This window comes from Somniosus microcephalus, chromosome 13 (genome assembly GCF_052327205.1).
Source record: "Somniosus microcephalus isolate GS21.2 chromosome 13, FLI_Smic_1.0, whole genome shotgun sequence".
Lineage (NCBI taxonomy): Eukaryota > Metazoa > Chordata > Chondrichthyes > Squaliformes > Somniosidae > Somniosus > Somniosus microcephalus.
In genome coordinates this window covers 193,786,594-193,806,159 of record NC_140999.1, presented here as the reverse complement: position 1 = coordinate 193,806,159, position 19,566 = coordinate 193,786,594, and the positions used below count along the sequence as shown (strand labels likewise).

Here is a 19,566-nt window from a genome sequence, read left to right as displayed (position 1 = left end):
AGGGAAACTATTTCCTCTGGTGGGGGGAGTCCAGAACAAGGGGCATAATCTTAAAATTAGAGCCAGGCCGTTCAGGGGTGATGTCAGGAAGCACTTCTTCACACAAAGGGTGGTGGAAATCTGGAACTCTCTCCCCCAAAAAGCTCTTGAGGCTGGGGGTCAATTGGAGCTTTCAAGACTGAGATTGATAGATTTTTGTTGGGTAAGGGGTAATGAGGATACAGAGCAAAGGCGGGTCAATGGAGGTAAGGTACAGATCAGCCATCGTCTAACTGAATGACGGAACAGGCTCGAGAGGCTGAACGGCCTCCTCCTGTTCCTTATGTTCTTAAAACGGGGAATATGGGAACAGGGCGAGCACATGGGATTGGGAAACTGCTCGTGTGGAGGATAAACACCAACATAGACTGGTTGGGCCGAATGGCCAATGTTCTATGTAATCTGTGTAGCTCTTTGACTGGGCTTTTTGCCACCTGCCCAAACTTTTCCCTTGCTTCAAGCAGCTCCCTTTGTGAAGCACCTTGCGATGGTTTGTTAACGGAAAGGTACTGGATAAATTTAAGATGCTACAACTCTCCGAGATCTCTGCGCTCCTCGAATTCTGGCTTCTTGCGCATCCCCGATTTTCATCGCCCCACCATTGGCGGCCGTGCCTTCAGCTGCCTGGGCCCTCCCTAAACCTCTCCGCCTCTCTAACTCTCTCCTCCTTCAAGCCGCTCCTTAAAACCTACCTCTCTGACCAAGCTTTTGGTCACCTGCCCTAATATCTCCTTACGTGGCTCGGTATCAAATTTAGTTTGATAATCGCTCCTGTGAAACGCCTTGGGACGTTTTACTACATATAAGGTTCTGTATCAATGCAAGTTGTTGTTGTTATTGGTGCTGTTGTTTGCGGGATTGAGCTTCTGATGATAGGGCTTGGCTTTCTCTCCTTACAGTGCCGATGGAGACTTTGCTGTCACTCACCTGACCAAGGCCCACCTGTTCTACAGTGGCAGGATCAAATGGGTACCTCCGGCCATCTACAAGAGTTCCTGCAGCATTGATGTGACCTTCTTTCCCTTTGACCAGCAGAACTGCACCATGAAATTCGGATCGTGGACATTTGACAAAGCCAAGATAGACCTGGTGAGCATGGACAGACATGTGGACCAGCAGGACTACTGGGAAAGTGGAGAATGGGTCATTATCAGCGCAGTTGGGAACTACAACATCAAGAAGTATGAATGTTGTATAGAAGTCTACTCAGATATTACCTATTCCTTTCTGATAAGACGGCTCCCTCTGTTCTACACTATTAACCTCATCATTCCCTGTTTGCTGATATCATGTTTGACCGTGCTGGTATTTTACCTCCCCTCGGATTGCGGTGAGAAGATCACACTTTGTATCTCCGTGTTGCTTTCACTCACTGTCTTCCTCCTCCTTATAACGGAGATCATTCCCTCCACGTCTCTCGTCATCCCTCTGATCGGGGAGTACCTCCTCTTCACTATGATATTCGTCACTCTGTCCATTGTGATCACTGTCTTTGTGCTGAATGTTCACCATCGCTCCCCGCACACGCACACCATGCCCGCCTGGGTACGGAAGTCCTTCCTGGATTTCATCCCTCGCGTTCTCTTCATGCAACGACCCGCGGCTGTGAACAAAAACTGTAAAAAACTGAGCGGGTCAACGCACGAGGCATCGAGCTCTTCAAATTACTCCGCTGGAGCTGAGGATGAACGCAACCAGCTCGCCCAGGGATCAGACAAGCAACCGAGTGCTAACACTTCACCGACTGCTCAATATTGTTTTCAGGAAGACCAGGGGATACCCAAAGCACTTTACAGATCACAATCCGCCCAGTACAGCATTTTACATGAGGACCAGGCACACGGCAGCTGTCCATGCCCTTCGCCCACCAAGCTTCCTTACCATCTGGCCAACGACCAGTCCAACTCCCGCTCCAAAGGGAGGTCGTTGAGCCTTCAATATCCTTACAGACAGGAGGACCCGCCCCTGACCAATGCCCGATGTAGGTCCTGCAGCATCCAGTACTGCCATCTCCATGAGGTTTCGTCCTACTCCAATGGGCATTCCAGGCCCCCGCTCACTCAACGGTGCCGTGAGAAGGGAGATCCCACCCAGCCCACTTCATCTCGGTCTAAAGGCAAGCGTGGGAACAAAGTGATGGGAGCAGCCAACCGAACAAAGCGAGATTCGAAAGTAGCCGGTCCCAGACAGCAGCAGAACGTAACACTGACCCCAGCCATGAAGCTGGCAGCGGAAGGTGTCTATTACATTGCGAGCCACTTGCGTGCGGAGGATGCTGATATCTCTGTAAGTATTCACGTTCCTGAGTTTGGATACTGACATGCATTCAAACACGTTTTTGCTCATCTAGTTTCTAATCTAACTTTGCAATGAACAAAGTAACAGCGTGAGGCAGGAATATTTCAGCTGCAGAATGGGCGTGTAACTGGCAAAAAAAATTTAATAGCCCAGAAATTCGGGTTGGGGGCTTCCCGCGGGTGCAAGCCCCCGACCTGCACTTACCTAGCGCGCCGGCCGTTGAGCTGTGGGCCCCCGTGGGATTCCGATCCTGGGCCTCCTCCAACTGCTGGCGTGCAGTGCTTGCGCATCCCAGGGGCGCAGTTAGTTTGAAGCGTCCCCTGGGATCACGTGGGCCATGGAGAGCCAATGGTAGCAGGGAATGCCCATTCATAAAATTGACAGGAAGACCTGTCAAATCTATGAATACAATTCAGCCCCAAAACATCACTAAAACTTCAAATAAATTTTTTAAAAATCACATTTTTAAAATAACTATAAATTACATAAAATAACATTTAAAACGATAATTAAAATTTTTGAAAAAATTAATTACAGTTTCTAACAGGGCTGAAAATAAACTTACCTTTCTTTAAAGTTTTTAAAAATAATAAACCTGTGGAAAAAATGTTTTAATTTAACTTAATTCACCACTTACTTTGTTAAAAGCAGGCCTTGCGACTGCTTTTTAAAAGCGTAGCTGCTGGAGACTTACCCTCCCGGAGAAATCTGTAGAAAAACCGGAAGTTCCAGGCGTACGCGCTGCCTCTCCGGTGCACGCGTTCGACCTGTGGACCCCTTCCTTTAAGGGAACGGAAGTTCCGGTTTACCGCGCATGCGCAGTGCATGCGCGAAACCGGCACTTTCGTTGGGCCTACGCGTGAGTACCCAGCGCGTACTCACCCGTGGGGACCCGAGGTTCTGGCCCAGGATAGGTAAGTGTGAGGTGGTGCATTTTTGCAGGAGAGACAAGGAGGTCACATACTCCTTGGAAAATAACAGGCTAAATGGGATAGAAGCGCAAAGAGATCCGGGGCACTCATTCACAAATCTATAAAAGTTTCAATGCATGTTAATAAGGCCATAGAAAATGCAAACCAAGCTCCAGGGTTCATTTCTAGAGGGATAGAATTGAAAAGCAGGGAAGTTATATTAAACTTGTATCGAACCTTGATTAGATTACACTCGGAGCACTGTGCACAGTTCCGGACTCCGTATTACAAAAAGGATATCGAGGCACTGGAGAGGGTTCAAGAACGATTCACAAGGATGATACCAGAACTGAAAGGTTCTACCTATCAGGAAAGATTGAACAGGCTGGGGCTCTTTTCTCTAGAAAAGAGAAGGCTGAACGCTGACATGCTGGAGATCATTAAAATTATGAATTGGTTCGATAGGGTCGACGTAGAGAAGGTGTTTCCACTTGTGGGGCCGACCAGAACTAGGGGCCATCAATATAAGATAGTCACTAATAAATCCAATAGGGAATTCAGGAGAAACTTCTTTACCCAGAGAGTGGTGAGAATATGAACTCACTACCACAGGGAGTGGTTGAGGTGAATAGTATAGATACATTTAAGGGGAAGCTGGATAAACACATGAGGGAGAAAGGAATAGAAGAATATGGTGATGGGGTGAGATGAAGAGGGTGGGAGGAGGCCCGTGTGGAGCACAAAATCACCTGTTTCACCACTCCAGAGACTTGTGCACATAATCGAGGCTGACACTCCAGTGCAGTACTGAGGGAGCGCTGCTCTGTCGGAGGGGCAGTACTGAGGGAGCGCTGCTCTGTCGGAGGGGCAGTACTGAGGGAGCGCCGCACTGTCGAAGGGTCAGCACTGAGGGACCGCCGCTCTGTCGGAGGGGCAGTACTGAGGGAGCGCCGCACTGTTGGAGGGGCAGTACTGAGGGAGCGCTGCACTGTCGGAGGGGCAGTACTGAGGGAGCGCCACACTGTCGGAGGGGCAGTACTGAGGGAGTGCCACACTGTCGGAGGGGCAGTACTGAGGGAGCGCCACACTGCCAGAGGGGCAGTACTGAGGCAGCGCCGCACTGTCGGAGGGGCGGTACTGAGGGAATGCTGCACTGTCGGAGGGGCAGTACTGAGGGAGCGCTGCATTGTCGTAGGAGCAGTACTGAGGGAGCGCTGCATTGTCGTAGGAGCAGTACTGAGGGAGCGCCGCACTGTCAGAGGGGCAGTACTGAGGGAGCGCTGCATTGTCGTAGGAGCAGTACTGAGGGAGCGCTGCATTGTCGTAGGAGCAGTACTGAGGGAGCGCTGCATTGTCGTAGGAGCAGTACTGAGGGAGCGCCACACTGTCGGAGGGGCAGTACTGAGGGAGCGCTGCATTGTCGTAGGAGCAGTACTGAGGGAGCGCTGCATTGTCGTAGGAGCAGTACTGAGGGAGCGCCACACTGTCGGAGGGGCAGTACTGAGGGAGTGCCACACTGTCGGAGGGGCAGTACTGAGGGAGCGCCACACTGTCAGAGGGGCAGTACTGAGGCAGCGCCGCACTGTCGGAGGGGCGGTACTGAGGGAATGCTGCACTGTCGGAGGGGCAGTACTGAGGGAGCGCCGCACTGTCGGAGGGGCAGTACTGAGGGAGCGCCGCACTGTCGGAGGGGCGGTACTGAGGGAGCGCCGCACTGTCGGAGGGGCAGTACTGAGGGAGCGCTGCATTGTCGTAGGAGCAGTACTGAGGGAGCGCTGCATTGTCGGATGGGCAGTACTGAGGGAGCGCCACACTGTCGGAGGGGCAGTTCTGAGGGAGTGCTGCACTGTCAGAGGGGCAGCACTGAGGGAGCGCTCTATTGTCAGAGGGGCAGTACTGAGGGAGTGCTGCACTGTCGGTGGGGCTGTCCTAATGGAGTGCCTCACTGTCGGAGGTGCCGTCTTATGGATGAGACTTTAACCCGAGGCCCCGTCTGCCCTCTCAGGTGGACACAGGTCCCAGGGCACTGTTCAAAAAAGAGCAGGGGGGCGTTCTCCCTGGTGTCCTGGCCAATAAAAGCTCCTCAATCACATCACTAAAACAGATGATCTGGTCATTATCACATTGTTGTTTGTGGGATCTTGCTGTGCGTACATTGGCTGCCGTCTGTCCCACATTACGACAGTGACTAGACTCCAAAACACTTCATTGTCTGTAAAATGCTTTGGGACGTCCTGAGGCCGTGAAAGGCGCTATAGAAATGCAAGACTTTCTCTTTCTATAAATTAGACGGCTGTGTTGGGAGAGGATTCCATTCCCACTGTGTCCAGATTTGTCCCTGTAATTTCGGGATGAGCTTCCTCCTGTCTTCCACCATAACGTCAGCGGAGACCTCGTTTACACGCGTAAATGGGGTTTCCGCTGCACTCCAAGTCACACCCCATCCTGACTTGGAAATATATCGGCCGTTCCTTCATCGTCGCTGGGTCAAAATCCTGGAACTCCCTCCCTAACAGCACTGTGGGAGCACCTTCACCACACGGACTGCAGCGGTTCAAGAAGGCGGCTCGCCACCACCTTCTCGAGGGCAGGTAGGAATGGGCAATAAATGCCGGCCTTGCCAGCGACGCCCACATCCCAGGAACGAATAAATAAAAACTGCAGCGAGTTATGGCAGTGGAGCGGGAGGAGGTCCGAGGGAAATCGCTCTTGTTTTATTCCAGTGCGTTGCTTGAACGAGTAAAAGGACGCTGTTGCTTTGACTTAACTCAGCTCAGTAGGTGCTTTCCTCTTCCCTGAATGAAAATGCCCTGAAAACAATGCTGTTCCCAACCTGTCACCTCGCCTTCGTCAGTCTGAGCATGTCAGGAAGAATGAACTCTGTCACTAAATGCGGCGTTACACACATCCTCATGAAGGTTGACATCTTGTTTCTGAAGGCCATCAGTTACGCTAAGCCGATTGGACTGGAACTGGAGCAAGTACGATGTCTGATAAATTGACTCTTAATCTTTTCCTAAGGGACCTGCACAGCAATTATGGAAAATGTCATTTTAAATGGGACCATGTTTAATCCAGTTCCTAAAATCTTAATTCTTCCCCTTGTCAGTGTTCAACACACACGCTGAGGGTGTACACCGAGGGGTTATGCCAGTCTGCAAAATGAGAGGATGGTTGGTTTGATGAAACTCGGTTATATTCAGGCTTTAATATCTTAACATCTAGACACAAAAGGCATCAAGGGGTATGGGGAGAGAGCGGGAATATGGTATTGAGATAGAGGATCAGCCATGATCATATTGAATGGCGGAGCAGGCTCGAAGGGCCGAATGGCCGACTCCTGCTCCTATTTCTCTCTGTTTCTATGTTACCTTGGGGCTGGGGGTATCTTGTGCAATCAAAGATTACCGTGTACTTTGACAAACACGAATCTGAACCGATAAACTTGGAGCTGGATCAACTTTCAGATTTGCAAACTTGCAGTTTTCCACATGCGCAGTTAAATCTCAGCATTTTCAGCGAGTGATCTCGGATTTCCAGATTGATCACTTGAGGTCACCTTGGACCAAACTGGCCTGAAAATCCAAAGATAGGTTCTGTGTTCTCCACAGTCTATTCACAGCCTGCCTGCTCCAATAGTAAATGAAAGGAAAGAAAGAAAGACTTGCATTTATATAGCGCCTTTCACAACCTCAGGACGTCCCAAAGCGCTTTACAGCCAATGAAGTACTTTTTTTGAAGTGTAGTCACTGTTGTAATGTGGGAAACGTGGCAGCCAATTTAAGAACAGCAAGCTCCCACAAACAGCAACGTGATAATGACCAGAAAATTTAGTGATGTTGATTGAGGGATAAATATAGGCCCCAGGACACAGAGAATAACACCCCTACACTTCTTCAAAATAGTACAATGGGAATCTTTACATCCATCTGAGAGGTCAAACGGGGTCTCGGTTTATTGCCTCATCTGAAAGACGGCACCTCCAACAGCACAGCACTCCCACAGTACTGCCCCTCCGAAAGTGCGGCGCTCCCTCAGTACTGTCCCTCCCACAGTGCGGCGCTCCCTCGGTACCACACCTCTGACAGTGCAACACTCCCTCAGTACTACCCCTCTGATAGTGCGGCGCTCCCTCAGCACTGCCCTTCTGACAGTGCGGCACTCCCTCTGTACTGTCCCTCTGACAGTGCAGCGCTCCCTCAGTACTGCCCCTCCGACAGTGCAGACTCACTCAGTACTGCCCCTCCAACAGTGTGGCGATCCCTCAGTACTGCCCCTCTGACAGTGCGGCACACCCTCAGTACTGCGCCTGCGACAGTGCAGCGCTCCCACAGTACTGCCCCTCCGACAGTGCAGCGCTCCCTCAGTACTGCCCCTCCGACAGTGCGGCGCTCCATCAGTACTGCCCCTCTGACAGTGTGGCGCTCCCTCAGTATTGCCCCTCCGACAGTGCAGACTCACTCAGTACTGCCTCTCCAACAGTGCGGCGCTCCCTCAGTACTGCCCCTCCGACAGTGCGGTGCTCCCTCATTACTGTCCCTCCGACAGTGCAACGCTCCCTCAGTACTGCCCCTCCGACAGTGCAACACTCCCTCAGTACTGCCCCTTGAAAGTGCAGCGCTCCCTCAGTACTGCCCCTCCGACAGTGCGGCCCTCCCTCAGTGCGGCCCTCCCTCAGTACTGCCCCTCCAACAGTGCAGTGCTCCCTCAGTACTGTCCCTGTGACAGTGCAACACTCCCTCAGTACTGCCCCTCCGACAGTGCAGCGCTCCCTCAGTACTGCCCCTCCGACAGTGCGGCGCTCCATCAGCACTGCCCTTCCGACAGTGCGGCACTCCCTCGGTACTGTCCCTCAGACAGTGCGGCGCTCCCTCAGTACTGCCCCTTCGACAGTGCAGCACTCCCTCAGTACAGCCCCTCCGACAGTGCAGTGCTCCCTCAGTACTGCCCCTGCGACAGTGCAGCGCTCCCTCAGAACGGCCCCTCCGACAGTGCAGCGCTCCCTCAGTACTGCCCCTCTGACAGTGTGGTGCTCCCTCAGTACTGCCCCTGCGACAGTGCAGCGCTCCCTCAGTACTGCCCCTCTGACAGTGCAGCGCTCCCTCAGTACTGCCCCTCCGACAGTGCGGTGCTCCCTCAGTACTGCCCCTCCGACAGTGCGGCGCTCCCTCAGTATTGCCCCTCCGACAGTGCGGCGCTCCCTCAGTATTGCCCCTCCGACAGTGCAGACTCACTCAGTACTGCCTCTCCAACAGTGCGGTGCTCCCTCAGTACTGTCCCTCCGACAGTGCGGCGCTCCCTCAGCACTGCCCTTCCGACAGTGCGGCACTCCCTCAGTACTGCCCCTCCGACAGTGTGGCGCTCCCTCAGTACGGCCCCTCCGACAGTGCGGTGCTCCCTCAGTACTGTCCCTCCGACAGTGCGGCGCTCGCTCAGCACTGCCCTTCCGACAGTGCGGCACTCCCTTAGTACTGTCCCTCTGACAGTGCGGCGCTCCCTCAGTACTGCCCCTCCGACAGTGCAGCGCTCCCTCAGTACGGCCCCTCCGACAGTGCAGCGCTCCCTCAGTACTGCCCCTCCGACAGTGCGGCGCTCCCTGAGTACTGCCCCTCCGACAGTGCGGCGCTCCCTCAGTACTGTCCCTCCGACAGTGCGGCGCTCCCTCAGCACTGCCCTTCTGACAGTGCGGCACTCCCTCTGTACTGTCCCTCTGACAGTGCAGCGCTCCCTCAGTACTGCCCCTCCGACAGTGCAGACTCACTCAGTACTGCCCCTCCAACAGTGTGGCGATCCCTCAGTACTGCCCCTCCGACAGTGCCGCGCTCCCTCAGTACTGCCCCTCCGACAGTGCGGCGCTCCCTCAGTACTGCCCCTCCGACAGTGCGGCGCTCCCTCAGTACTGCCCCTCTGACAGTGCGGCGCTCCCTCAGTACTGCCCCTCCGACAGTGCGGTGCTCCCTCAGTACTGCCCCTCCGACAGTGCGGCGCTCCCTCAGTACTGCACCTCCGACAGTGCGGCGCTCCCTCAGTATTGTACTGGAGTGTCAGCCTGGATTTTGTTCACATGTCACGGGGGTGGGACGTAAACCACAAACCTTCCAACTCACAGGCCAGAGTGCTACCCACTGAGCCATGTATGACACCACCTTTGGATTTTGAAAGCCTGTTAACTGAAGGAGGAAGATAAACTTGAGGGGAGGTGTGTTGTTCCAATGTTTTAAAGTCTTGGGAAAGAAGGGGTTTGAGTCGGAGGCAGTGTAATGAGACCTGATTTTAACACCACTGGGGAACACTCCAATTCATGTTTTCCAGATCGATTCTGTTCCCTTTTTGTGCGACAACTGACGTCAATTAGTTGATTGAGACTGGAAGGAGGAAAGAAAGGCTGTGGGGCAGGTGGACATGGCTGAGGGAGATCGTGTGCCAGACAGGATGCAAGATATATATGATTTCCTTCAGGAGCAGGCAGTATATGTAGGGTGCACAGAGCAAGTAATAACTTATCAGAGAGAAAATCGTCAATACCAGGCAAAATCTAGTGACCTCACTATGCCCTCCAATGGGGACTGAATCACTTCCTAAACCAAATGTAACTGAGACATCATAAATCCTGGTGCTAGTAACAACCATATGCATTGCCCAGTCTCCAGAAATAGTCCTCCCTTATGAAGGTGACCCACGCAGAACCCTTACACCAGATAGTGGCCCAGAAATTCGGGTCTCCACGGGTGAGTACGCACGGGGTACTCACCCGTAGGCCCAATGGAAGTGCCGGTTTCGTGCATGCACTGCACATGCGCGGGAAACCGGAACTTCCGTTCCCCTGAAAGAAGGGGTTCAGAGGTGGAACGCGTGCGCCGGAGAGGCAGCGCGTGCGCATCGAACTTACGTTTTTTTGCAGCTTTCTCCGGGAGGGTAAATCTCCAGCAGTTATACTTTTAAAAAGCAGGCGCAAGGCCTGCTTTTAACAAGGTAAGTGGTGAATTAATTAAAATTAAAACATTTTTTCCACAGGTTTATTATTTTTAAATACTTTAAAGAAAGGTAAATTTATTTTTTGCCCCGTTAGAAAATGTAATTAATTTTTTCTAAATTTTAAATTATTGTTTAAAATAGTTATTTCATGTAATTTATAGTTATTTTAAAAATGTGATTTAAAAAAAAATGTATTTGAAGTTTTAGTGATGTTTTGGGGCTTATAGTATTTATAGGTTTGACAGCTCTTCCTGTCAAATTTATGAATGAAGCATTCCCTGCTACCATTGGCTCCCCATGGCCCACGTGATCCCAGGGGACGCTTCGAACTAACTGCGCCGCTGGGATACGCAGGCACTGTGCGCCGGCAGTTGGAGCAGGCCCAGGATCGGAATCCCACGGGGGCCCACAGCTCAACGGTCGGCGCGCTAGGTAAGTGCAGGTCGGGGGCTTGCACCCGCGGGAAGCCCCCGACCCGAATTTCTGGGTCAATATTTTACACCAGATACTATTTGCCGTATAACCTCCGCTGGAACTAAATTTTGCACGGTGACCGTTGATGTTTTTCCGAGTGTTGATGGCGGGCTTTTGGAGGTATGGTGCAGTACTGACTGGTTTTATCAAAGAAGTTCAGATTCTGTGCTGTCCTGTTCATAATCGTGATGCAAACAGGTGGTGACGTGTTTACCAGAATGTCCCGCTACCAGCCAGTTATCCCCTTGTTGGCCTCCAACCGTGTGACAACACTGAGCCACGTGCACTCGTCTGTGGTTCACAAAGAGTTAAAGCAGAATATCTAAGTCTGCGAATAACATCACAAAGTATTTACAGCTCAGAAACAGGCCATTCGGCCCAACTGGTCTGTGCCGGTGTTTATGCTCCACACCAGCCTCCTCCCACCCTCTTCATCTCACCCCATCAGCACATCCTTCTGTTCCTCTCTCCCTCATGTGCTTATCTAGCTTCCCCTTAAATGTATCAACACAATTCACCTCAACCACTCCCTGTGCTGAATTAGTTCAATAGATTATCCCCAGTAGAGTGGTTAGTGATTTAGTTAAATAGATTATCCCCTAGCACAGTGGTTAGTGAATTAGTTAAATAGATTATCCCCGGTACAGTGGTTGGTGAATTAGTTAAATGGATTATCCCTAGTACAGTGGTTACTGAATTAGTTAAATAGATTATCTCCTTGTACAGTGGTTGGTGAATTAGTTAAATAGATTATCCCCAGTAGAGTGGTTAGTGATTTAGTTAAATAGATTATCCCCTAGTACAGTGGTTAGTAAATTAGATAAATGGATTATCCCTAGTACAGTGGTTAGTGAATTAGTTAAATAGATTATCCCCGGTACAGTGGTTGGTAAATTAGTTAAATGGATTATCCCTAGTACAGTGGTTAGTGAATTAGTTAAATAGATTATCTCCTTGTACAGTGGTTGGTGAATTAGTTAAGTAGATTATCTCCTAGTAGAGTGGTTGGTGAATTAGTTAAATAGATTATCCCCAGTAAAGTGGTTCATGAATTAGTTAATTAGATTATCCCCAGTACAGTGGTTGGTGAATTTGTTAAATAGATTATCCCCTAGTACAGTGGTTAGTGAATTAGTTAAATAGATTATCTCCTAGTACAGTGGTTGGTGAATTAGTTAAATAGATTATCCCCAGTACAGTGGTTGGTGAATTAGTTAATTAGATTATCCCCAGTACAGTGTTTGGTGAATTTGTTAAATAGATTATCCCTAGTACAGTGGTTAGTGAATTAGTTAAATGGATTATCTCCTTGTACAGTGGTTGGTGAATTAGTTAAGTAGATTATCCCCAGTACAGTGGTTGGTGAATTATTTAAGTAGATTATCCCCAGTACAGTGGTTGGTGAATTATTTAAATAGATTATCCCCAGTACAGTGGTTGGTGAATTATTTAAATAGATTATCTCCTTGTACAGTGGTTGGTGAATCAGTTAAGTAGATTATCCCCAGTACAGTGGTTGGTGAATTATTTAAGTAGATTATCCCCAGTACAGTGGTTGGTGAATTATTTAAATAGATTATCCCCAGTACAGTGGTTGGTGAATTATTTAAATAGATTATCTCCTTGTACAGTGGTTGGTGAATCAGTTAAGTAGATTATCCCCAGTACAGTGGTTGGTGAATTATTTAAGTAGATTATCCCCAGTACAGTGGTTGGTGAATTATTTAAATAGATTATCCCCAGTACAGTGGTTGGTGAATTATTTAAATAGATTATCCCCAGTACAGTGGTTGGTGAATTATTTAAATAGATTATCCCCAGTACAGTGGTTGGTGAATTGGTTAAGTAGATTATCCCCAGTACAGTGGTTGGTGAATTATTTAAATAGATTATCCCCAGTACAGTGGTTGGTGTATTATTTAAATAGATTATCCCCAGTACAGTGGTTGGTGAATTGGTTAAATAGATTATCCCCAGTACAGTGGTTGGTGAATTGGTTAAGTAGATTATCCCCAGTACAGTGGTTGGTGAATTATTTAAGTAGATTATCCCCAGTACAGTGGTTGGTGAATTGGTTAAATAGATTATCCCCAGTACAGTGGTTGGTGAATTGGTTAAATAGATTATCCCCAGTACAGTGGTTGGTGAATTGGTTAAATAGATTATCCCCAGTACAGTGGTTGGTGAATTATTTAAGTAGATTATCCCCAGTACAGTGGTTGGTGAATTATTTAAGTAGATTATCCCCAGTACAGTGGTTGGTGAATTATTTAAATAGATTATCCCCAGTACAGTGGTTGGTGAATTGGTTAAATAGATTATCCCCAGTACAGTGGTTGGTGAATTGGTTAAATAGATTATCCCCAGTACAGTGTTTGGTGAATTATTTAAGTAGATTATCCCCAGTACAGTGGTTGGTGAATTGGTTAAATAGATTATCCCCAGTACAGTGGTTGGTGAATTGGTTAAATAGATTATCCCCAGTACAGTGGTTGGTGAATTATTTAAATAGATTATCCCCAGTACAGTGGTTGGTGAATTATTTAAATAGATTATCCCCAGTACAGTGGTTGGTGAATTGGTTAAATAGATTATCCCCAGTACAGTGGTTGGTGAATTATTTAAGTAGATTATCCCCAGTACAGTGGTTGGTGAATTATTTAAATAGATTATCCCCAGTACAGTGGTTGGTGAATTATTTAAGTAGATTATCCCCAGTACAGTGGTTGGTGAATTATTTAAGTAGATTATCCCCAGTACAGTGGTTGGTGAATTATTTAAATAGATTATCCCCAGTACAGTGGTTGGTGAATTAGTTAAATAGATTATCCCCAGTACAGTGGTTGGTGAATTAGTTAAGTAGATTATCCCCAGTACAGTGGTTGGTGAATCAGTTAAGTAGATTATCCACAATGCAGTGGTTGGTGAATTAGTTAAGTAGATTATCCCCAGTACAGTGGTTGGTGAATTAGTTAAGTAGATTATCCCCAGTACAGTGGTTGGTGAATTAGTTAAGTAGATTATCCACAATGCAGTGGTTGGTGACACAGTTGAAACTTATTCTCTCATTGCCCTTGTCCCTTTTCCAATTTCCCCCTTGTTCCTATCCCCAGTGGTGCTCAGGCCAACTCTAGTGTCCCCACTACCACAGCTGAGGTCAGACAACCCAGGATAGAAGGTGGACAGGACCTGAGCTCGTTCCTGGTTTTGTTTGTCTTAGCACTATAGGAAGAGGCTCTTGTGTTCCTCATTGGTTGCCCTTGTAATCTGGATTGATGCTGTTCTCTGATTTGCAGGTGAGGGAAGACTGGAAGTACGTTGCCATGGTGATTGACCGGATCTTCCTGTGGATATTTATTATCATTTGCTTGCTGGGAACGCTGGGACTCTTCCTGCCCCCCTGGTTGGCGGGAATGCTGTGAGATACGAAGGACCTTGACAAACCCAACTCAAGAAAGACCTGCTTTGTTCTACATCTTCATCCCTAGGTCACTTCCCAGTTTTCTGAGACAATCTTCACCAGGTCAAGACAAATAAGAATTGTGTGGGCCAGAGAGATATCAGTTTACTCTTTAGAAACATGGGCTACATATTTGTGGCACTAAGTTTATAATGTATCATTTAAAACATTTACAAGGATGATACAAGAACTGAGAGCTGATTATTATCAAGAAAAACTGAACAGGCCGGGGCTCTTTTCTCTAGAAACAAGACGGCTGAGGGGTGACCTGATCGAGGTCTTTACAATTAGGAAGGGGTTCGATAGGGTAGAGGGTAGAGAAGATGTTTCCGCTTGTGGGGGAGACCAGAACTAGGGGCCATCAATATAAGATAGTCACTAATAAATCCAATCGGGAATTCAGAAGAAACTTCTTTACCCAGAGAGTGGTGAGAATGTGGAACTCGCTACCACAGGGAGTGGTTGAGGTGAATAGTATCAATGCATTTAAGGGGAGGCTGGATAAACACATGAGGGAGAAAGGAATAGAAGGATATGCTGATAGGGTGAGATGAAGAGGGTGAGAGGAGGCTGGTGTGGAGCAGAAACACTGGCACGGACCAGTTGGGCCGAATGGCCTGTTTCTGGGCTGTACATTCGATGTAATTCTATGTAAAACACTATCAACAAATGCTAAATTGCCCATTTTAGAACAAAATTATATAAATAATGTTCCACGGTATAAGATCATCTCCAAAAACACAGAGGGGAGAAATTTGGTACCTTAGTGCCTCCAGTTAGCACCTGTTGGGGGCACTAACGGGGCGTTGAGGCAGTAGCGCGCGGCCAAGCGAATCCAGCGCCGCACGCCAAATCCCCCCCCCCCGCCCCGTAGCGCCGCCGCTACGAGTTAGCACCGGGGACTTCAGCGCCAGGCAGATCGTGACGTCAGTGAGTGTGCAACGCTCACTGGGCGCCGAATCTGCCAAATTGAGTATCGCCCCCCTGCCTTAGTACCTCGCCCCGACAGCGACAGGGTGAGGAGGCGCGAAGCAGTCAGTAGCCGACTCCAGGGGCGCTACTTAAAGGGATCATGAGGAATGAGTCGCAGCTGTCAGGTTCGTGCTGTTTCACTGCTTCCTCATCAGTTTGACATTGTGCAACAGTTTAAATCAGTCATGTTGTTCAGTCTCCAGAGTGCTGTGGCTACTAAAAATTAGTTACATTTATTCTCACAAATTATCATAGTGCTGCATTTCCTTACATTAATGGGGGCTGTACTGGCAGTCGACCTCGCCCTTCAGGATCTACTGTGGAGGGAACGAGAAAGATTGGAACATGTGGTCAGAGGGAGGAGGAGGGCCATCAGGGCTCTCAACAGGAGGTCTTACCCTCCGAGGGTCTTCCAAAAGCAATTTTCCTACCTTCAATTAAGCCAGGAGCAGTGTCTTCGAAGGCTCTGCTTCAGCAAGGAGGTGGTCACAGGACTCCGCCCCCTCCTGGAACCAGACCTCGAGCCCCAGATCAGGATGAGTACAGCTCTCTCAGTGGCAGTCAAGGTCACCGTCGCCCTCAATTTCTTTGCCAGCAATCCTTCTAATCTGCAGCAGGAGCCATAGCTAACATCTCGCAGTTCACCGTCCATTGCGGAGGTCACAGAGGCTCTCTACAGTAGAAGCAGGACGAATGTGCATGTGGCTTTGCCAGGATAGTGGGCTTCCCCATGGTGCAGGGCACCATTGACTGCATGCATGTGGCTTTGTGGGCACCTCATAACAATCCTGAGATCTTCTGTAACCGCAAAGTCTACCACTCACTTAATGTCCAGTTGGTGTGCGACCACAGACAGCGAATCCTCAATGTCAATGCCCACAATCCTGGCAACAGCCACGATGCCTTCATCCTGTGCCAGTCCGGCGTGCCAGCACTCTTCCAGCCTCCACATCAAGCTCGCGGCTGGCTGGTCGGAGACAAGGACTATCCGCTCTCCACCTGGCTCATGACTCCCCTCCGCAACCCCAACGCTCCTGCCCAGCACTCATATAATGAGAGCCATGCCACCACCAGGAACATCATTGAGCAGACCATCAGGGTGCTCAAGCAACGGTTCCGCTGCCTTGACTGCTTGGGAGGAGCTCTCCAGTACTCGGCTGAACGGGTGTCCCATTTTGTCATGGTCTGCTGCATGCTCCACAACTTGGCCATCATGAGGGCCCAGCCCTTCCCACCAGGGATTGCAGGACCACCTCAGGAGGAGGAAGATGGAGAGGAGGAGGAGGAGGACGACGACAAGGACGAGAAAGACAAGGAGGAGGTGGAGGAACAGGAGCGAGGGAGGAGGCAGCCACTCAATCGGCCTTCCGGAAGGGCAGTCCGTGACCGCCTCATCAGACTGCGGTTCCAATAAGTTAAACCCCAGATCCCCGTTGCTCACCACATCCCCATCACTCCAGCCCTGTCACAGGCCATATCACAGCGCAAAGCTGAAATGAGAGACAGTGCAAAATTATCCGAAGAGAATTAATAAATTTATCATTAATCAGTGAACACATCTTTACAACAACAATATTAACTATTCACCCTTGTGCAATCCCTTAGTGCCTCTCATTACTGTGCCTTTCCCTACTCGAGTACTCCTATGAAGTGTTGGCCCTGTGGCTGCAGCAGGGCTGGTGGGAGGCTGCTGAGTGTCCATGCGGGAGACTTCAGATGGCCTTGCAGGACGCCCTCGACCAGCTCTGGACCTGAAAGGCCCGGCTGTAGGCTGCACCACCTCAGGCTGGGCGGCAGCAGTCTGGGCTGGCTGGATGACAGGCAGCGACAAGGACAATGGCGGAGTGACAGTGATGAGAGCAGGAATGCTGTCATCCTGAGAGAGGACAGCAGCTTCCTGCTCCACTGACCCACTGCCACTCCCCCGGGGCAGCACCTCAGCATCCCTAGCAATCTGTTGGAGCACAGGTTGCTGGCCTGCTGCGACACCGTGAAAGCCCCAGTCAACGGTGGTAGACCCAGCCACGATGGCAGCAGTCAGAGCTTGCATGGCATCAAGTTGAAATTGCATGAGAGCAGTCTGAGAATCGTTGGCACCAAGCACTGACTGCATTACAGCGCTAAGACGTTGCGTCACTTCCGCCTGTGCTGCAATGGAAGCTGCCAGATCACCCACCACACGCGCCATCAGGTCTGGGTTGCCATGGTCTCTCTGAGAGTCCACCATCCTTTGCAGACTGGAAATGATGGGCTCCATGGTGTGCGCAGAGCTCTGTGCAATGTTGGAGGCGGACTCCTCCACGCTCCTTATCATTGCCGAGAGGCTCTCAGACACCCTTGCCATTGCACTTATCATCTCCGTGTGCATGCCCATCACCCTTCTTCTAAAGGCCTCCCCATCGAGGGCCTCATCTGAATCCTGTGTAGCAGAACTCGCGCACGAACTTGCCCTCCGGGGAGCTGGCCCCCGAGCTACCTTTCCCCCGAGCTACCCTTTCCCCCTGGCCTTGCTGCAGCCCACTCGTCCCCGGTGCCTCATCCTGTGCAGATCCCACTACTATACTAGCCTCTAAAGAGCGCGTAGTGCCAGTATCTCAGCTGGTGCCTGCGGGTGAGACATGCAGTGACGCGGTGTGTTCTTCCTCCCCCTCTTCTCCTGCCTCACTATCTACGGTGCCCTCAGGGACAGGCTGCTCAGGTGCTTGCTCATTATCTGAAAGTATAAAGGCACAAGAGTCGGGTTAAGGTGAGGGGAGGGGGGCAGGAAGGGAGAAATGCATGCATACAGCATGATTAGCTGGAAAGTGGGAAAGGCTTGTGGGGTGAGGGGGAAGTGGGATGTGAGAAGAAGGAGTAGGGATGAACATACCGTTGTTGTCCCCAAGGGGGTCAATGTCGCCAGTGGCCACGGCGCCCACCACCTGGCGCCCAATAATCTGCAGCACTCGATTCTCCAGCGCAGATAGTGGTGGGTGTCGGCTTGTCCCCCACCTGTGCACCCCTGCTCCCTCCTGTTGTGAGCCACCTTGGCCTGCAAGAGGAAGGAAAGTGTGTGAGTGAGTGTGGAGCAATGTGTGTGGGTGATGTGCCTGCCATAGTTGAATAGCTGTCATTGTGTGCAAAGTGTGAGATGTGGCTGTGAGTGTTGGTAGGTGGAGATTGTTGGTGGGTGAGCGCTGGGGGCGTGGTGCTTTGGCCAGCGTGTGCAGACTGTGGGGGGAATTTCTCCCACAGAATGTCTGGTCACCTCCCAAACCCGCGTCCTCCACCACCTAGAAGGACAAGGGCAGCAGGTGCATGGGAACACCAACAAGTCACACACCATCCTGACTTGGAAATATATCAGCCGATCCTTCATCGTCGCTGGGTCAAAATCCTGGAACTCCCTCCCTAACAGCACCGTGGGAGCACCTTCACCACACGGACTGCAGCGGTTCAAGAAGGCGGCTCACCACCACCTTCTCGAGGGCAACTAGGGATGGGCAATAAATGCTGGCCTCGCCAGCGATGCCCACATCCCAAAAATAAATAAAATTGAAAGAAATTCTGTCAATATATTTGCGGAGTTATTTTGGCCAAAGGGTGAAAACAGGCACTAAATGGGGGCAGTGCTAATAAGACTAGCCTGTTTGAAAGTCTGGATTTAGCACACAATTTTGGTCCTGCATGCTGTTTACCATCATTTGAACTTGCCTGGAGGCTAAACCAGAAATCTGCAGGTTTAGCACTCAAGTGCTGATTAGACACAATTTTGGTGGAGCAGTATATGTGGGCCCCTCGCTGGCCAGCAAGAGCACTCCTCCACTGAAGGTGGCACATTGCAGGATGGCTCAGGGACCGAGTGAGAGGGCACACAGGTTCTCGGACGCTGCACTGGAGGCCCTGGTGGAGGAGGTCCAGAGGAGGAGGGATGTCCTCTACCCGCAGGGCGGAAGGACACCGCCTCGCCCTCCTGTCCCTCTCCTGCAGCAGCTGGTGCTGCTCATCTGGCCTCATGTCCTCCTCCCATTCCTCATCCAGACCAAGGGGGACCCCTAGCAAGATGCCCATGACCAAGCACTCCCCTTCTCCTGGTGACTCCTATAAGGTGTCCAAGAAGGTGGAGTAGCACAGCACTTACTCTTTTTAGGTGAAGTCTTCAGAGAATTTCCAGAATGTTGCTCGAGTGTTGGTGAAGTGTCCCAGAAAGTCTCCCGATGTGTTTCAAAAGTAATCTTCACAGTTCGCCTTATCTGAGGAAGGATGTTCTTGCCATGGAGGGAGTGCAGCGAAGATTCACCAGACTGATACCTGGGATGGCAGGAATGATGTATGTGGAGAGATTGGGTCGATTGGGCTTATACTCGCTGGAGTTTAGAAGAATGAGAGGGGATCTCATTGAAACTTATAAAATTCTAACAGGACTGGACAGACTAGATGCAGGAAGGATGTTCCCGA

The 19,566-nt window shown here is 50.2% G+C and overlaps 1 protein-coding gene across 1 annotated transcript; it reads left to right on the top strand.

Moving 5' to 3' along the window:
• The first annotated feature begins 938 nt into the window (after positions 1-938).
• Positions 939-14,425, top strand: LOC147108935 (neuronal acetylcholine receptor subunit alpha-4-like). Its single transcript, XM_086006062.1, has 2 exons — positions 939-2,325; positions 13,994-14,425. The coding sequence occupies exons 1-2, from the start codon at positions 1,084-1,086 to the stop codon at positions 14,117-14,119; spliced, it is 1,368 nt and encodes a 455-aa protein (XP_085862188.1). The 5' UTR covers positions 939-1,083; the 3' UTR covers positions 14,120-14,425.
• The last annotated feature ends 5,141 nt before the right edge of the window (positions 14,426-19,566 follow it).